General features: G+C 39.3%; 1 protein-coding gene across 1 annotated transcript in view; it reads left to right on the top strand.

The window, feature by feature from the left end:
* Positions 1-16,841, top strand: part of FILIP1 (filamin A interacting protein 1) — a 192,186-nt gene that overhangs the window by 138,277 nt on the left and 37,068 nt on the right. Inside the window, exon 4 of the mRNA XM_081094854.1 lies at positions 1,618-1,796. Within this exon, the coding sequence (XP_080950980.1) occupies positions 1,618-1,796 (179 nt within the window). The remainder of the gene's footprint in view (positions 1-1,617; positions 1,797-16,841) is intronic.

Below are 16,841 nucleotides of genomic sequence, written 5' to 3'. Positions count from 1 at the left end.
TTGGGGAGAATGTGTTGTAATATGAAGCTATGAGAAAATCTCTTCTATAGACTGTCCTGTTAAGATGGCAGAAATTTACCGGAACCCATAAAGGTACAATTTGCCAGTCTCTGATGATCTCAGATATTAGCAGCCTCCAGTTAACCTGGGCTTCTTCACCAGTCTGTCTGGCCACTTGCTTTTAGGAGATCTAGGCAGAAGGCACTGAGTATTATGGGGGCAGTATCTCCTTTATTTTGGGCCCCAGAAATGATCCATTCACTGTAAAAATATGCAACTGTAGAGGGAGCTTTGGATCCTTCTTATGATGAAAGGCAAAGATGGAGAGCCCAGCAGGAGCAGCTCTGATGCCGTTCCCCTGTGGAGCTACCCTTTTGGGTTTTAGGGAGTTGGTTGTGAGATTGAGAATGCATTTTCAATATGTCAGCTTCAACATATAGAGCTGTGGCTCTCCACTGGAGGAGGCTTAGCAATTTTCCCCACTGGGGTATATTTGGCAATGTCTGGGAATAGTTATGTCACAACTCGTGGTGATACTACTGACATGTTGGGGTCAGAGGCCAGGCATGCTGCTAATCATCCTCCAATGCACAGCACAACCCCCAAAATAAATAAATATGTGGCCTAAAATGTCAGTAGTCCTGAGGTTGGGAAACCCTGGACTAGAATTTGAAGAGGAGAGCAGGATTGGGAACTATCAATATTATAAGATTTGATCCAATTTAGCAAACATTTACCGAACCCTTACTTTGTTCTAGGCCAGTGATGGCGAACCTATGAACTCATTTTTTTGGTTGATTTTTCTTTGTTAAATGGCATTTAAATATATAAAATAAATATCAAAAATATACATCTTTGTTTTACTATGGTTGCAAATATGAAAAAATTTCTATATGTGACACAGCACCAGAGTTAAGTTAGGGTTTTTCAAAATGCTGACACACCGAGCTCAAAAGTTTCGCCATCACTGTTCTAGGCACTGTGCTGGGAGCTAGGAATTAAAAAGATGGTTAAGGGGTGATCCCTTAATATCATATAGCCTGGCCAGAGAAATAGGCACAAAGCCCTGTAATAATATTTGATAAGACCTCTTTTAGTCTGAGATACGTGCGCCCTACAGGTTCTGAAAGCCTCCCTGTATTTATCATCTCTTGGAAAAGGACTTTTTATATTGTAGGTCTTTTCATATTTTTCCTAGAAATGCATTTAATTGCAAACCTTAAAAAGAGATGGTGATGCTGATAATCACCTTTCAGGGGAGAAGTTCGGTACATGTACATGCTGAGCTCTTATTTTTTCTGAGATCAGGAGGGATATTATCCTCTTTCTTTCTGGCCAGAGGGTTTTGTAACATCTCATGAAAACGGTGAAAGAGTTTGTTCTCCTGAAAGTTTAGGAGCCATACATGTGTTCACAGTAGAAGGGCCAGAGGCCGGAAGTTACTGCAGTCTTACTATTGACTAGTTTGCAAAGCCAAGGGGCCCAGAGAAAATAAAGGCATGGGGGAAATGTTCTCCCCTTCAGGTAACAAATTGCTAGGCCAATGTAAACAAATTATTTAGCGTCATATACAAATAAAGTAAAATATTAAGCTCTTTCCCATGTTTGCTTACTCAGCTGGACAGACTTGAGGAAAAACAGAAAGAAACCTACCGGCGCATGTTAGAGCAGCTGCTGCTGGCGGAGAAGTGCCACAGGCGCACGGTGTACGAGCTGGAGAACGAGAAGCACAAGCACACTGACTACATGAACAAGAGCGACGACTTCACCAACCTGCTGGAGCAGGAGCGGGAGAGGTAAGCGCACACGGTCCCCGGCCACCGCAGGGTGCCTGCGGCCTCGTCTCTGCACTCCTGGCAGGGCCCAGACTGTGCTCCAGTGGCACCACAGACCGGTGCCCAGTCTCCTTCCGATTTCTGAGTGGTTTCTCACCCTAGAGAGTGAGACAGACTTTTACCTGGAACTATTCATGTGATTATGCTTGAAGGTGCCTTTAAGTAGGACTCCACATCCCCACTAGGATGCTGAAAGCCAAATACGATAAAGCTGGAAGCCAACTCGGGAAGTTTATATTTGAACTTGATCAATGAAGCACCTACATTTGAAAAGCCTCTCTACTAATTGCCTTCTATTTGAAATAACGTACTTGCTCTCTTTGGAACTGAAATCCATTTATTCAGGAAGGCAACTTTTAAAATTTAATTTAAAATGAAACCTATTCATTCTTTTTTAAAAATATATTTTTTTATTGATTTCAGAGAGGAAGGGAGAGGGAGAGAGAGATGGAAATATCAATGATGAGAGAGAATCATCCATTGGCTGCCTCCAGTACGCCCCCTACCAGGGAATCGAGCCTGCAACCCAGGCATGTGCCCTTGACTGGGAATCGAACCAGGGACCCTTCAGTCCACAGGCTGACGCTCTATCCACTGAGCCAAACCAGCTAGGTCCCTATTTATTCTTAATACCAGTATAGAAAATCTTAATATATGGTTATATAAAAATTACTTAATGACGAACTACCTGCTTTTCTTTCCAAGGGTTGAAAACTCTTAAGACAATGTAAAAAAATCAAAACAAAACAAAAACTTAGTGTGTTGAGCCTTGCTTATCTAAATGTATTTGTTTTAAATATATTTTTATTGATTTCAGAGAGGAGGCGTGAGGGAAGAAGAGATAGAAACATTAATGATGAGAGAGAACCATTGATTGGCTGCCTCCTGCACACCCCCTACCAGGGATCAAGCCTGAAACCCAGGCATGTGCCCTTGACTGCAATTGAACCTGGGACCTTTCAGTCTGCAGGCCGACACTCTATCCACTGAGCCAAACTGGCTAGGGCACGCCTTCCTTATCTACCCTTGTAGGTAGTTTTTTTTTTTAGGGATTGCCACCTTTGAAGCCAACTCCAGATTGACAAACTCTATGTTACCCCTTTTTATTTTGGCATCTTCTTTTTAACTTATTTTCTCCTTTTCCTTCCCATAGCTGAGTAATTAAGTCTGTGAATTTCACAAGCTTTGAAGTCAATGACTTGAATCCTGATGATTTGAGTTACTGAGGGTGTCTGCTTCTGTGTATGGGTCTTGCAAATTGAGAGCCACCAGGATTGAAATGATAACAGGGGATGAAACAGCTTTTTCAATCCCAGCTTTATTATCTACTTAGTTACCAAAAAGAGATCTGGTCTCCACAGATTAGTTTACTTACCAGAAAAAAACATCACAATAAGAGAGGAAATAAAACATGAAACAGAACAGGTTTGTGTTAGCTTTTTTAAAAAAGTATTGGTAATGGTTACTAATTATTAGACTTGGCCTGTTTCTTGGGGAAGCAAAAATGGAAAAGAGAACAATGGCTGTACAATATCCTCAACTGATGGTTTCTTTAAGCCTGTTTTTGCTTCTGTACACTCAGGTGTATCAGCTTCATGTTTGAACAAATAGATTATCTGATTTGACATTTTGGTAACCAAGCAGTGAGAATAAACTTCACCTCCTCAATCTCTGTGAACTTTCCAACCTGAAGCATGGTATTGCAAACAAGGTCCTAATGAGAGCATACATTACATATCTCTGTAACAGACCCTGGTTACATATCCTGTGGCAGAATGTGGTCAAGTAAAAGAGTACCAACTTGTTTGATATTGATTTTTTTTAAAGTTCTGAAATCAAATAATTTTAAAGAACACCTTTGTGGATTAAATATCTTCTGATCACTTTGTAAATAGTTTCAATCAGAACCAGATATGTCTTTTCTAAAATGTCACACCCTAGTCCAATGCCTGAAATGGCACCAGTTCACTTAGAGTTGTTGGTTTAAATGCAGTGTGTGGATGGAGAGACTGTACTTACCCAGGCGGTTTTTTTTGCTTTCCTTTTTGTTCTCCTAATTTCTGTGTTCTGTGAGAGTCACTGAAATGATAACAGGGGATGGAGAGCTTTATAGTTCAAACAGTACTCTTATATCAGTTATACAATGAGCCGATCCCAGATGTGTTTATCTACGAATTTCATGTTGCTCAACTAACTCTAGATAAACAATCCCTTTTTTGGGGGGTAATTTTACTAAGACAACTCCAACAAACTAATCTTTTGAGCAAAGTGCTATGTAGAAGGTTTTTAAAATCAAAGTAAAATTTTTAAAAATTGTCTTAAGATGCTTTTTATACTTTGATCAGCACAACTGGGATATGTCACCAAATTTTCATGTTTTAGATAAGAATTCACTAAACAGCTTTGACTTTCACTTAAATATCAAACCACTTTAAGGTTTTGAAATAGTATATTTTGACTCAACGGGTTATACTTTAGTGTTGTGTATTTTTTACTGTCAACGTTTTCCCCCCGCCCCCCGATCAGTCCCCTGACTGCCCACCAGTGTGTATGTCACTGTGGGCACACCCTAACACTCGTTGTGTTAAATTAAACACCCACTAGGACGCTGGTAACTTAAGTTGGCATCTCTGAATTTCTCTGCGGTCTGAGGCGTCCACCGTGACTGGCCTGTGGCGTTCGGGGGCAATGAAGCCTGTAGGATTTTCTCAGAGGTCAGGCTTGGGATTCTTACTGCCCTTTGGAAACTGCCTGCTAAATCTGCTTTGAGTTAAATCCTCTTTTTGAAGTAAGCGGTCATAATTAGTTCTACTTAAGGGGGCTGGCAGTTTCCTGACCCCAAGGCTGGCTTTCCCATGGGCCACATGGCAAGGAAGATCCTCCCTACAAAGACCTCAGACCGGGCCTGGCGCCTAGTTCCTGGGGGCCCAGGTGCTCTGGCAGCCTCTGCCGGGCGTGACACCTGCAGGGGAAGCGAGCTGCAGCTAATAAAGAAACAGCGTTTCTCGGCACTAGCTGGAGTCCCTGCCTAGACTGTTCCAAGTCCTTTGTTTGCTTCTTTGTTTTGCACTCCCTTTCCCTTCTCTGCACAAGTCCTGTGTGTGTGTGTGTGTGTGTGTGTGTGTGTGTGTGTGTGTGAAAGAGAGAGAGAGAGAGAGAGAGAGAGCCAGAGCCAAGAATTTTCCTTCAAAACATTTAACTTTGTTTCTTCTGTGACCATGAGTAAGGGAAGGAAGTGACTTGAGATAAGCCGAAGTGGTTTGCTTCTTATAAGCACCCCTCTCCTCCCCTTCTCACACTGGGCGTGGGACTCCGCAGTCTTTCTCCACCCCAGTCAGCTTTGCATTTGGTGGTGGTAGGATGATGGGGGAGGGCTCAGAGCCAGGGGACTCTACTGAAGGTAGTATCTAGGCTCCATTCTCTATAATTATATTGCTCTGTAAGGGGTTCTCACATCCAGAGAAATGGTTAAAGGTAACAAAAAAGAACCCAGGCATACAAGATCAGTAGCAGGTGTTGACAAGCAATCCAGATTCAGATAGTTGATGAAACCAGGAATCCAAGGCTCTGAGCATTGCAAAGGAATTCTGAGATCAGCCATTTCAAGTCCCTCATTCTGCAGGTGAAGAAATTGAGGCCCATAAAAGCAAGTCACTGGTCTAGCACTTTTATGCAAATGAGTCTTTTGTGCAAAATGGCTTGTTTTATGTTTTCTTTGTGTGTGTGTGTGTGTGTGTGTGCGTGTGTGTGTGTTTCCCACCTCCATGCTCTATGTCCAAACTATGACACAACATCTTTAAAAGGCAGAATGATGTATATTGTCCTAACAGCGATATTAGGACCAGTGGTGTCTCTAGACCAGTGGTTCTCAACCTTCCTAATGCTGCGACCCTTTAATACAGTTCCTCATGTTGTGGTGACCCCCAACTTAAAATTATTTTCGTTGCTACTTCATAACTGTAATTTTGCTACTGTTATGAATTGTAATGTAAATATCTGATATGCAGGATGGTCCTAGGTGCCCCTGTGAAAGGGTCGTTTGACCCCCAAGGGGGTTGCGACCCACAGGTTGAGAACCGCTGCTCTAGACCAGGGGTCCTCAAACTTCTTAAACAGAGGGCCAGTTCACTGTCCCTCAGACTGTTGGAGGGCCGGACTATAGTTAAAAAAAAACTATGAACAAATTCCTATGCACACTGCACATATCTTATTTTGAAGTAAAAAAACAAAACGGGAACAAATGCAATATTTGTATTTGCATGTGGCCCATGGGCCATAGTTTGAGGACCCCTGCTCTAGACAGTCGAGATAGGAGAAACTTTGAGATAGCATCTGTTGGAGAAGCAGCCTGGGGACTTGTTTTGAAGCCAATTATGACTAGGACGCACAATGTTCTACTTCTGTTGCATTCTGCTTGGGGTAGTTTTGATGCAAGGCTGGTGATGGTTATGGGAAGGCTACATAAAGCCCTCCTCCAAGTACCTCCTTGTTATGGCCACTGAGCTGGACCATGCAAGGGTAAAAACTATAGAAGCAGAAATTATTTGTCACTTTCCAGGAGTTGTTTAATTCATCTTGAATAAAAATTCCACAAATTAAGTGCCTAAAATGGGCAACATATTTTTCTGGGCTTCCTTTGTTCTAAGTCAACAGACTGTAATCATAATTTATTACCATCATTTGCTCCATATTTATGTTTATCAATAGTCATATTCCCAAATTAAAAGGAGAAAATAGCACGAAAAACTACAATGGCTTAACTGGCATCCTATATAATAAAAAGCTAATATGCAAATCGACCGAGTAGCAGAACAACTGGTTGCTATGACGTGCACTGACCACCAGAGGGCAGACACTCAATGCAGGACCTGCCCCCTGGTGGTCAGTGCGCTCCCAGAAGGCTGGCGAGTGCAGTAGCAGTGGTAGGAGCCTCTCCTGCCTCCACGACAGCACTAAGGATGTCTGACTGACAACTTAGGCCCGCTCCCTGCAAGGAGTGGAGCAGGCCTAAGCCATCAGTCGGACATCCCCTGAGGGCTCCCGGACTGCGAGAGGGCACAGGCCAGGCTGAGAACTGCCCCCCCCCCAAGTGCACAAATCTCATGCACCGGGCCTCTAGTTGTTAATAATAAAGATGAAAATATCCTTTATTGCATTAATTAAGATTGGGTAAAGAAAAGCTCTCTCTAAATGTTATATTCTGTTTGGTCCATATTTTAAGCCAACTTGATCTTTAAAGGCATAATCCTGGAAGCATGAGATTACCTTTAGAGCTTATACTTTATTCCTTATCTGAACTGCAAGACTTGTGATTTTAATCTTAAACTTCACTAGCACTACTTCAAGAATGTCAGAATAGAGCAAGGACAGTTACATCAAAAAATGGTCTTTAACTTAAATATTTGAGGGAAATGTATGTGTGTTTATGTGTGTAAATGCTATTAGAGAGTGCTGTCTAAATCTATAACTGTAGATATAGATTTTAAAGCTTTGGATTCTATAGACTCAGCTGAAACTGCATAAATAATTACATCATCATATAATATTGCAGCAAGCCTTCCAAGTATAATGTGTGTGTGTGTGTGTGTGTGTGTGTGTTTTAAGTACAAATCGGCATCTCAAGAGAAATTTCTGAACTTGGGAAGCAGAGAATACAGGAGCAGGAGCTTGAATGGAGGGGAAGCTTTCGAGCCCCATTTGGTATTGTTTAGGTCAGTGGGCAGGGGATTGGGTGTTTGCCTGGTGTCCTGTGGGACAGGCTGAACTATTATTTTCCTGTGTAGGGGAATGACCAGTCAGACAGACCATGTGTTTGAAGACTGGCTCTAGTTGCCTGGGATCTTGGGAAATATCCTTGGCTCACTTTATAGAAAAAGATTCACATCTGTTTCCTGGGCATAGTTTCCTGAAGTTTCTTGGATTTAGATGACTTATCTCTAAAATATGACAATGAAATTGATTTTTCTCACTGGTAGCTTGGAGGATCACAATAAATCACTCTGTAGAAAAAGATTGTTGCTGGTGTGTAAATGATCAAGTCTTATCAAGCAGGAAGTCATCAATAGGCAGAGCGTATCAGCAGAAAACAACTGAGCCCTCTCCCGGTGTTGGAGCTCGGCTGGATGGCGTTTAGCAGCAGAGTTAGCTCTTTTGCTGACCTCCCCCATATGCTGGGCACATACACGTCTTGCTTAACCGTGTACAGTAGAAAGGGAAGCAGACAGGTTACATTCCTTCCACCAAGGTCACTGCCAACAGTTAATTGAAAGAATCAGTGTTTGAACTGAGCTTCTCACAGTAAAAAATAGTAGTGATCATACATTTCTGCTTCTAAATTCTTATGTTCTGATTAAAACGAACACCTCATTTCCTTAATGCGTGTCAGAAGAAAAGATGTCTTGGAAAGTTAGTGACTTCTTGGACTGCCCAACCATTCTGTTCAGGATTCAAAATCACAGACATGGTCATGAGATACGCCACCTACTATTGTTCGTGGAGTTCGGCAAGCCGACTTGCCTTGTGGGTTCTTGTCCTACAGAGTTTGAAGAATAAATTCATGGACTAAAAGGCTTCTTTAGTAAAAATGTGGAAGTTTATTGGAAGCATATACAAACTCTGCTTGGGGAGGGGCTCCCAAAGGGGGAAAGCCTGCTCTCTCTCTCTCTCTAAAATGGGAAAAAATCTAAATCTAAATCTTTTCTGAGTCGCACTGCCTCCGGCTTATATATGCTGGTAGCTTCTTTGTCTGAACGTGACTCTTTCTAACTGGACCTTTCCTTACTTTATGTCCCCCGTGTTTACCTGATTGGCCATTCTTCTGCAGAGTATCCGTTTCAACGTCCAAAGCCCGCGCGGTACCCCCCTCTTTCTCTTCCCCTCATCTTGTGACATTCCTCTATCCTCTGTGAAAGTAAGATAAGCATTCTGGAATCTTGGAGCTATCTCTGCCCTTCACATATGCATTTGTCTCCCATGAACCCCCCCTTTTCCCTAAAACTGCCTGTCCTGTCTCTAAAATTCCTTTCACTATCAGTATCCTACTGATAAAAAAAAAAAAATTGCTGGGAATAAAGTTTTTTAAGAAAGGAGAGGGGTTAGAATCAGAGACTCGATCACAGAAAGAATATGTTTTACAGTTGATTTTTCTGAAAGAACACTAGGATCAAACTATACCTTCCAATTGCTCTTACCCTGGCAATGTACACTTCCTACTGGAAAATGTAATTGAAATGAAGGAGGATGAGTTGGTGGCATTACCCCTATCACACAGCTTGGGTGTTTGTGTTGGGGGATGGGGTAGGTGGGAGTAATGTAAAAAAGGTGATGTTACATCTTACTTAAAGGGACCAGGCAATGACTGACTCAAACACAGATTCCTAGGGTTGGATGTTTGGAATTAAAGGAGAGTTGATCCTCCTAAAAGACCCAGGATATTAATATATCTATTATCAGTACTGTAGTACTAGGAGCATGTTACTCATCCTTAACTCTATGGAATAAATATGAATAAGCCCATGAAAAAAAATGGCTTGAGGTTCATTTCACTAGATTCCCACCTGTACAAAAATGCTGGGTCTGAGGTAGATTTGATCTTTTCCCCAAGCTTCATAGTGACTTCATTCTCAAGGTCATTGAGTTAGCAGCCTTTCATCTAAGGCTCTTCAGTGTCTTAGTAATAGAACTTTAAAAGCTATGCCTAGGAAAACAGGTTATCTGATCAACAAAATGTTTTGATTAATCAAAGGTTATGATATGAATTCATTTACTTTTACTGTTATGGAAAATATTCCTCAGATGCATTTTACTTTCCTTAAACTGTTAAAAACATACCACAATATCCAGTTAAGTCATATTTGATGATTCAGCATCATGTAGTGATGCTACCTGCTGCCTATACAACTTCAGAAGCTATTAGATTATATTTAAATCTAAATGTCAGTTATGGTTGTATTTTTATTATACATAAGGATGGTGAAGATGTTTTCTAGATCTTAGGCTTAACCTAGTTGAGAGTCTTAGTTAATTAGATTCAATGTATTTGGACTCTAAGAACAACAGCAGAACCTGAACCAGGAAAAACTTTAATATTATACAGAGGTGGAATAATAATCAAAGAAAACTGACCACAAGAAAGAAAAAACATTGAAAAAGAGGGCTTGAGAGACAATGGGCAAGAAACACACTTTACTGTTTAAGATTTTAATATATAAGAAAGCCTCGGTCCTGTTATTTGATACCCCCTATTCTGGAAAAGTCTAGGGGAAGTGCGAATGGAAGATGGAATTTAAGTGAGAACCCAGTAGTGGGAGATGGTCAGGTTATTAGTCTCTCTGTCTGGACCAATCACTGAGTTGTTCTCTTTCAGGAAAATTTCAGGAAATTGTCAGACAGTTCCTGAAACTCTAAGCACCTGATTCACTGAAGAGTAATCTTCGGAAAGAAACAGAGGAAGCTTCAATCATATAACTGTCATTCTTTTTGTCATATGACTCTGTAAATACTGGTCACAACCAGTTAGAGCAGATGTTGACACCTGTCACAAAGTTCACAAAGGTCTCAATTCTAATGCTTCCAGGGCCAAGGCCCTCACCGAATGAAGCAGATCCAACCTTTCGACACACATTGCATGAGTGGTAGGGACTGCGAAGCTGGAGAGAGCAAGCTCTGACTACCAATAAAACTCACAATTTAGCCCAGGTTGATTAAACCCATTTTATTTTATTTTTTTCTGATATTTCAGTTACAGTTTATATTCAATATTATTTTATGTTAGTCTCATGTCTACAGCAAAGTGGTTAGACAATCACATACAAAATGACCTCCCGATAGTTCAAGTACCCAATTAGCACCGTGCATACTTGTCAAAATATTATTGACGGTATTCCCCAAGCTGTACTTTACATCCCTATCATTGTTCTGTAACTACCAATTCATACTTCTTAATTCCTTCACTTTTTTTTTCACCCAGCCGCCCCCCCGCCCCCGACCACACACACACCTCTCACCTCTGACAACTATCAGTCTGTTCTCTGTATCTATGAGTCTATTTCTATTTTGTTTGTTGGTTTACTTTGTTCTTTAGATTCCACATATAAGTGAAATCACATGGTATTTGTTTTTCTCTCTCTGACTTATTTCATTTAGCATAATACCCTTTAGGTTCATCAAGACTGTCACAAGTGGTAAGGTTTTATTCTTTTTTACAGCCGAGTAATATTCCATTCTATGTATGTACCACAACTTTTTTACCCACTCATCTATGAGTTGCTCTCATATCTTGGCTACTGTAAATAATGCTGCCATGAACATAGGGGTGCATATATCCTTTCGAATTAGTGTTTTGGGCTTCCTCAGATATAAACCCAGAAGTGGAATGGTCTCTCCTCCTGGCTTCCAGATGGTCACCTTCTTGCTGTGTCTCATGTAGCTTTTCCTCCACACATGTACATGGAGAGCTATTTTACAAGGCCTCTTCTTATAAAGCCTCAAATCCTATTGGATTAGGACTCACCCTTTATGACTTCATTTAACCATTACTACCTTCAGAAAGCTGTACCACCAAACACAGTTACATTGGAGGGTTAGGTCTTTGACATATGAATTTGGGAGGACACAGTTCAAATCCATAGCCAAGGGCATGGCAAAACTTGTTATAAGGGTTCTCCCCCTTATAATTCAGGAGAAATAGAGTAAAAATTAGTGTCGGATATGTTTTGACATTGCTTTAGTATCTTGAAACACTAAAAGTGTATTTAGACTTTCCCCATATCCCTAAAAGGCCATGGGAATAGATGAGACAGGACTGGACAAGAGGACAGAACTGTGACCCACTTGGATCAGCAACCTGAGCAAATCGATAGCTGAGACCAGAGATCACCATGTGCCTCTCAGAGGATGCCAGTGTGGAAGGATGATGACTAGATGACCTTCCACCCACCTTCCTGGTGGCCCCAGAACTTAGTTCCAACTCCAGGACTGGGGTTCTGAAGCCCTAAAATTAACTCCAGGACTTTGTCTTAACTCAAGATTCTTTAAGTTTACAAGTGGAACCTGACTTGATTGAGCTTACTCAGATTTAACTAAGATAAAGTGGAATGGGAGTCTATAAGAGAAATTATAAGAGATACAGAAAAATGAAAATCATTGTGTTCCCTGCACATATTGGTAAATAATCCACTATGTATGTGCTAAGGAGGAATAAAGTGCTTTTGTGGCTGTCCCAGAGAACTGGTGGTGTGCTTACCATGTTTTGTGATCTTCAGAGCTAAGTCTAACCTCTTCGACTGCAGTTAGCAGCTAACTGTTAGCTCCTTCTTTAGGTTACTAGCCGCTTGTTTTCTCAGTCTCCTGCATTTCATTTGAAGCCAGATAGCTCTGAATTCAAATTCTATCTCTGCCACTCACTGGTCTGGAACTTTGGACAGGTTATCTAATTCCTCAGGTTCCTGGTTTCTTTGACTATAGTATAGGGATAACTGAGTACCTATCTCGTAGAGTTGTTTATGTTCATGAGTTAATGAATATAAACCCTTTTACAGGCATAGCATATAATACCTAAAATTGATCATTCCCTCTGCTAATCTGTATATGATACACTAAGAAGAAAACTGCAAGTTTCACTAAATTACAATTTACATTTTATCAAACTAAGACATTTTTAAAAATCCAAAGTATTGAAAAAGTGAATTCTATTATAGTTGATATTGTATTTAGATTGTAGGTGGTAGATGGACTCAGAAAAACTGGAAAAACTACTACAAACAATTAGAAAATTCAATAAAGTGAGTTGTCAAGGTATAAAACTATATAGAATCAATATTTAAAAAATCAATAGTTTTCATATTTTAAATATAAAAATAATATAAACTATATTAAATATAAACTCTCACTCTATTAATCTGTGAGTTTGATCCTAATAAGAATACCATTTTTTAAATATGGGAACTAAGTGAAGTGATTCTAAAGTTCATGTAAAAATATGAATATGTTTTCATAGTCAAATATGAAAAAGTATGAATAGTCATATTTTGAAAATAAAACGCAGTAGATATGTTTTCTACCAGAAACACAACTTACTTAAAAGTTACAGTAAGTAAAATGTTGTGGTGTTGGTATATGGACAGAAGATCAATAAAGTTGATAGAAATTCTGGAAATAGATTATAGTAGATATGGAAATTTAAAGTAGATATGGTGTTCCATCTCAGTTTAAAAAGTTGAGGCCCTTAGTAATGGCTATTATTATAGTTATTTTTATGTATAGTACAGATAATTTATTTGTAAACATGGGGGACAACCAGCCATATTTTAGTTAGCATCATTTCCCTCTGGTCTTCTGTGGTTTCTTCCATTTCAGGTGAACCATCAATATGGTAGTTGTGTTTTAGGCTAAGGGAAGATTTAGCATTGACTTTTTAAGTTTCCAAAGGACTGAGAGGTCCGATATAACAAAAATTATATTTGAAGAATAAAATATAACTATAAAATACGTAGCTGGAAAATGATGACTTTCTATTTATAAAGCAATATTATGATTTTTAGCCACATAAAATTTTATGGGAAGTAAATTACATGATAGCTATAGGCATCCTGTCGGAGAAAAACTACTGTGGTAACTTTGCGGAGGTCATAAATACTGCTATTTTATATAGTATTTCTATAATTTGCATATTCAAAATATTTATAAATTAAAAAAGTGACACAACACATTTTATATCTTGAAAAGAATATAAGTTTAAACCCAACTTGGACTAAAGCTAAAGTATTGCACCTAACTGTGTACCAAATCGAGGGGTTATTTTAATGCATGTATTTTTCACAGAAGTTATTGTGGGTTAAGTGGAGTCCAGATACAAATTCACTTCTTTAGACAGCCTAGTCCAGATTTACTTTATATTTCTTAGATAAAAAGTTGATTGTAATTGATATAGCATATGTATGCAAATAAAAGTTCATGCTTATTTTTATTGTTAACCAGAGAGTCCTCAGGAACTTGAGCAGATGGGAAGTTTTAAGAAACAATGAAAATCATTAGGAAATAACAAGCCAGAATCATCTGGAAATAATGGTACTTCAACAGGCAAATTTTAAGTCAATAATTTCAGCCTCAGTGTCTACCCAATGAAATACAGTGAGCAACTAGTGCTTTGTACTGACAAATTACTTTTTTAAAATTCTTTCTGATATATCAATACACTGATACTATGAGTCATGATCCAGGCAATTGTAATGCCAGGCAGTTGATCAATGCTGACCGGCACTCTGTATGCCAGAAAAAACAAAATCAAAAGTCTCCTACATCTTTAAAAAAAATCAATTGAAGCATTAGTGAGATGTATAAGTTCCATAGAAAACAACTGAATTCAGTTTGCAAAAAAAAAAAAAACTGGATAAAGAATGAAAATTTCCAACAACTGATTAGGAGTTTTTGTTTCCCAAATTCCACACTAGTTGAGTCAAGCTTTTAATTGAGCTGATGGGTTGTTTCAGCAGCATGGACAAAATTAGGTATTCAAAAGTAATAAGTGAGATTATTCTTCTGAAATGAAAATGTTTGGGAATGCTGCTCTAAATTGGCAGCCATTTGTTATCACAATAAATACCAGGCAAATGTTTTTGCACAAATTCAAACACCAAGAAAGAGTTAAGACGGGAAACTGCTGGAAAAATGTGTTGTCTCTTACCACCATAGAGAATAACTCCATTACTCTGATATTTCCAGGGTGGAAGAAGGTACTCAGATTAGCATTACAAATCCTGGACTCCAGGGAAGGACTTGGAATTGGGGAGGTGGTGTTTTCGGTGTTTGGAGGTTGCTCCTTTCTGGCTCCTTGACTGAGTGAACACTCTCTTCCAAGAATGCTTGTGTTTGGAAAGTACTTCATGCTTGTGGTGGTGAAAAGTTTGAACAGAAAAGATTAATCAAAGTTTGGGTCTTTCATGCTCAATGCATAACATATTCAGCTCTTGAATGTGAATTCTTAGCCAAGAAACTATTCAAATAATGTTCAGGGGCTGAAATGTGAGCTTTAACTGCAAACAAACTAGAGGTCAATTTTACTGAATCTTCACTTATTCCTCTGAAGTTCAGAAATGCTATGCCTTAATGATTTTCTTTCTTTTTTTTTTTTTTTTGCACAGCTCCTAATATCCTATGAGTTTACTGAAAATTACTTTTATTTATTTTATTTTTAAAATGCTTAAGGAAGTATAAGTCTGATCTGAAATATAAAGGAAATTGGTGAACTGGCTGCTCCACATCCATTGTGCTGTTAGAAGATGGTTAGAATGCTGTGGTCTTTCTAGTCTTTGTCATTTGTTACAATGTCACCAAATCTTTGTATTCTAACTATCGAAGTGTTCTTACTGTGCCCACTTGTCTACACCCACTGTCTGTCCCTCCAGTACTTTCTGATTTGCTCAGCTTTCCAGTGCTCACAGATTTGCCTGACTTCTGGAATTTTTAACAGTTGAGGAATTCTGGCTTATACTACTCCCAAGGAAGGAGGCATAATTGTGTGAAGAACTACTGCCCAGACTTACTCCACCATTACCAAACCCACAGGGAGATCCTGGAAGAACATTCTCCTGCCCCAAGTAAGGAATGCAAGTACCGTGGTTCCAGCATATCCTATGCTTTTCTCCTCCTTGCTTGTCTATTCCAGACCACCATAATGCATCCACTTCACACAGTTATGGAACATAACCATTTTTGCTGCAAAAAAAAAAAAATGTCTTCTGAGATTAAAGCACATTGAGTTGGCAACATCAGTGATCACCCACATATTGAGAAACTTCCCTCTCACCATATGCTGAACAAGATCTTTTCTTAGAAGTCTTCAGGAAACATGTCCTTTTTTATCTCCTCTTTTCCTGATCAATCTGAATAAGGAGCAGTTGTGAGAAGACTTGATTTTAAGAGCCACTTGTTCATGTCATGATGTCCTAGATGCTTGTAGGATGATAGGAGCCTGGACACTCTGGATCCAGCACTCTATGATTGTCTTAGAAGAAACTCACCAACAGTGGGTTTAGGACTTGGCCTTGTGACCTGTTATCACAATAATACTTTCCAGGTGCATAATATTACATTGGAGTACACATTTCAGATAATAAAAGCTAAAAAGTTTGAGAGAAGAGCCTCCATTTGGTTGTATGCCATTCATAGAAAAGAAAATTATGTATACTTTTAAAATATTTATTTAGCTCATTGAGTAAATAGTAATTGAGTGTCCATACTTGACCAGCTCATTGAGATGTTTAATGGGTTTCTCAAACTAATGTGTCCAAAACAGAACTCTTGGTTACTTCCTGTAAATCTATACCTCTCAGTTGTGCCTATCTCAATTAATGGTACATCTAATTACTCAAAAGACCATCAGTCACCCTTAATTCTTATCTTCCTCTCAACTTTCCAAATGTAACCACCAGTAAGTTGTATTGATTCTGCTTTTAATTACATCTGGAATTTGTCCATTTTTCTCCAGACCCATTGCCACTGCCCTTGTCCAAGATAAAATCTTATCCAAGCTACCATCACATTGCTTGTCTGGGCTACTACGATAACTTTCTTTAGACATCTTGTTTCCACTCTTGTCCTCTCTGTCGCCAAGTACAGTCTGTACATTTTAAGTCACGTAATCAGATCCTTCAGAATAAAATCCAACTCCTTACCACGGTATGGCAAATTGGGCTAAGTCAACGTGCTGTTTTCCAATTGTCATCTCTTATTGGAAGATATTGATAATTCATGAAAAATGATATGTCATGATGAAAACAAGTCTCCCTGAATTTCGCCACACATACAGTTATGAGTTAAGCAGTACTTTTAGACTTGATGAAGCCCGTCCTTTAGACATGCTGACAAGCTCCCAGAATGAAAGGTTCAATCTGGCAGGTGCAGCAACATTCTAGCTTCAGGATCAGCTGATTTTCTGGTTAAATCAGGTGATAGAATTCACTGCTAACTTTGGGGGACAAAGAATCAAATGGAGGCCTGGGTCTAGAG

Source organism: Myotis nattereri, assembly GCF_964212035.1.
Source record: "Myotis nattereri genome assembly, chromosome: 6".
Taxonomy (NCBI): Eukaryota; Metazoa; Chordata; class Mammalia; order Chiroptera; family Vespertilionidae; genus Myotis; species Myotis nattereri.
The sequence above is the reverse complement of the archived record's forward strand: the minus strand, read 5'-3'. Positions and strand labels throughout refer to the sequence as shown.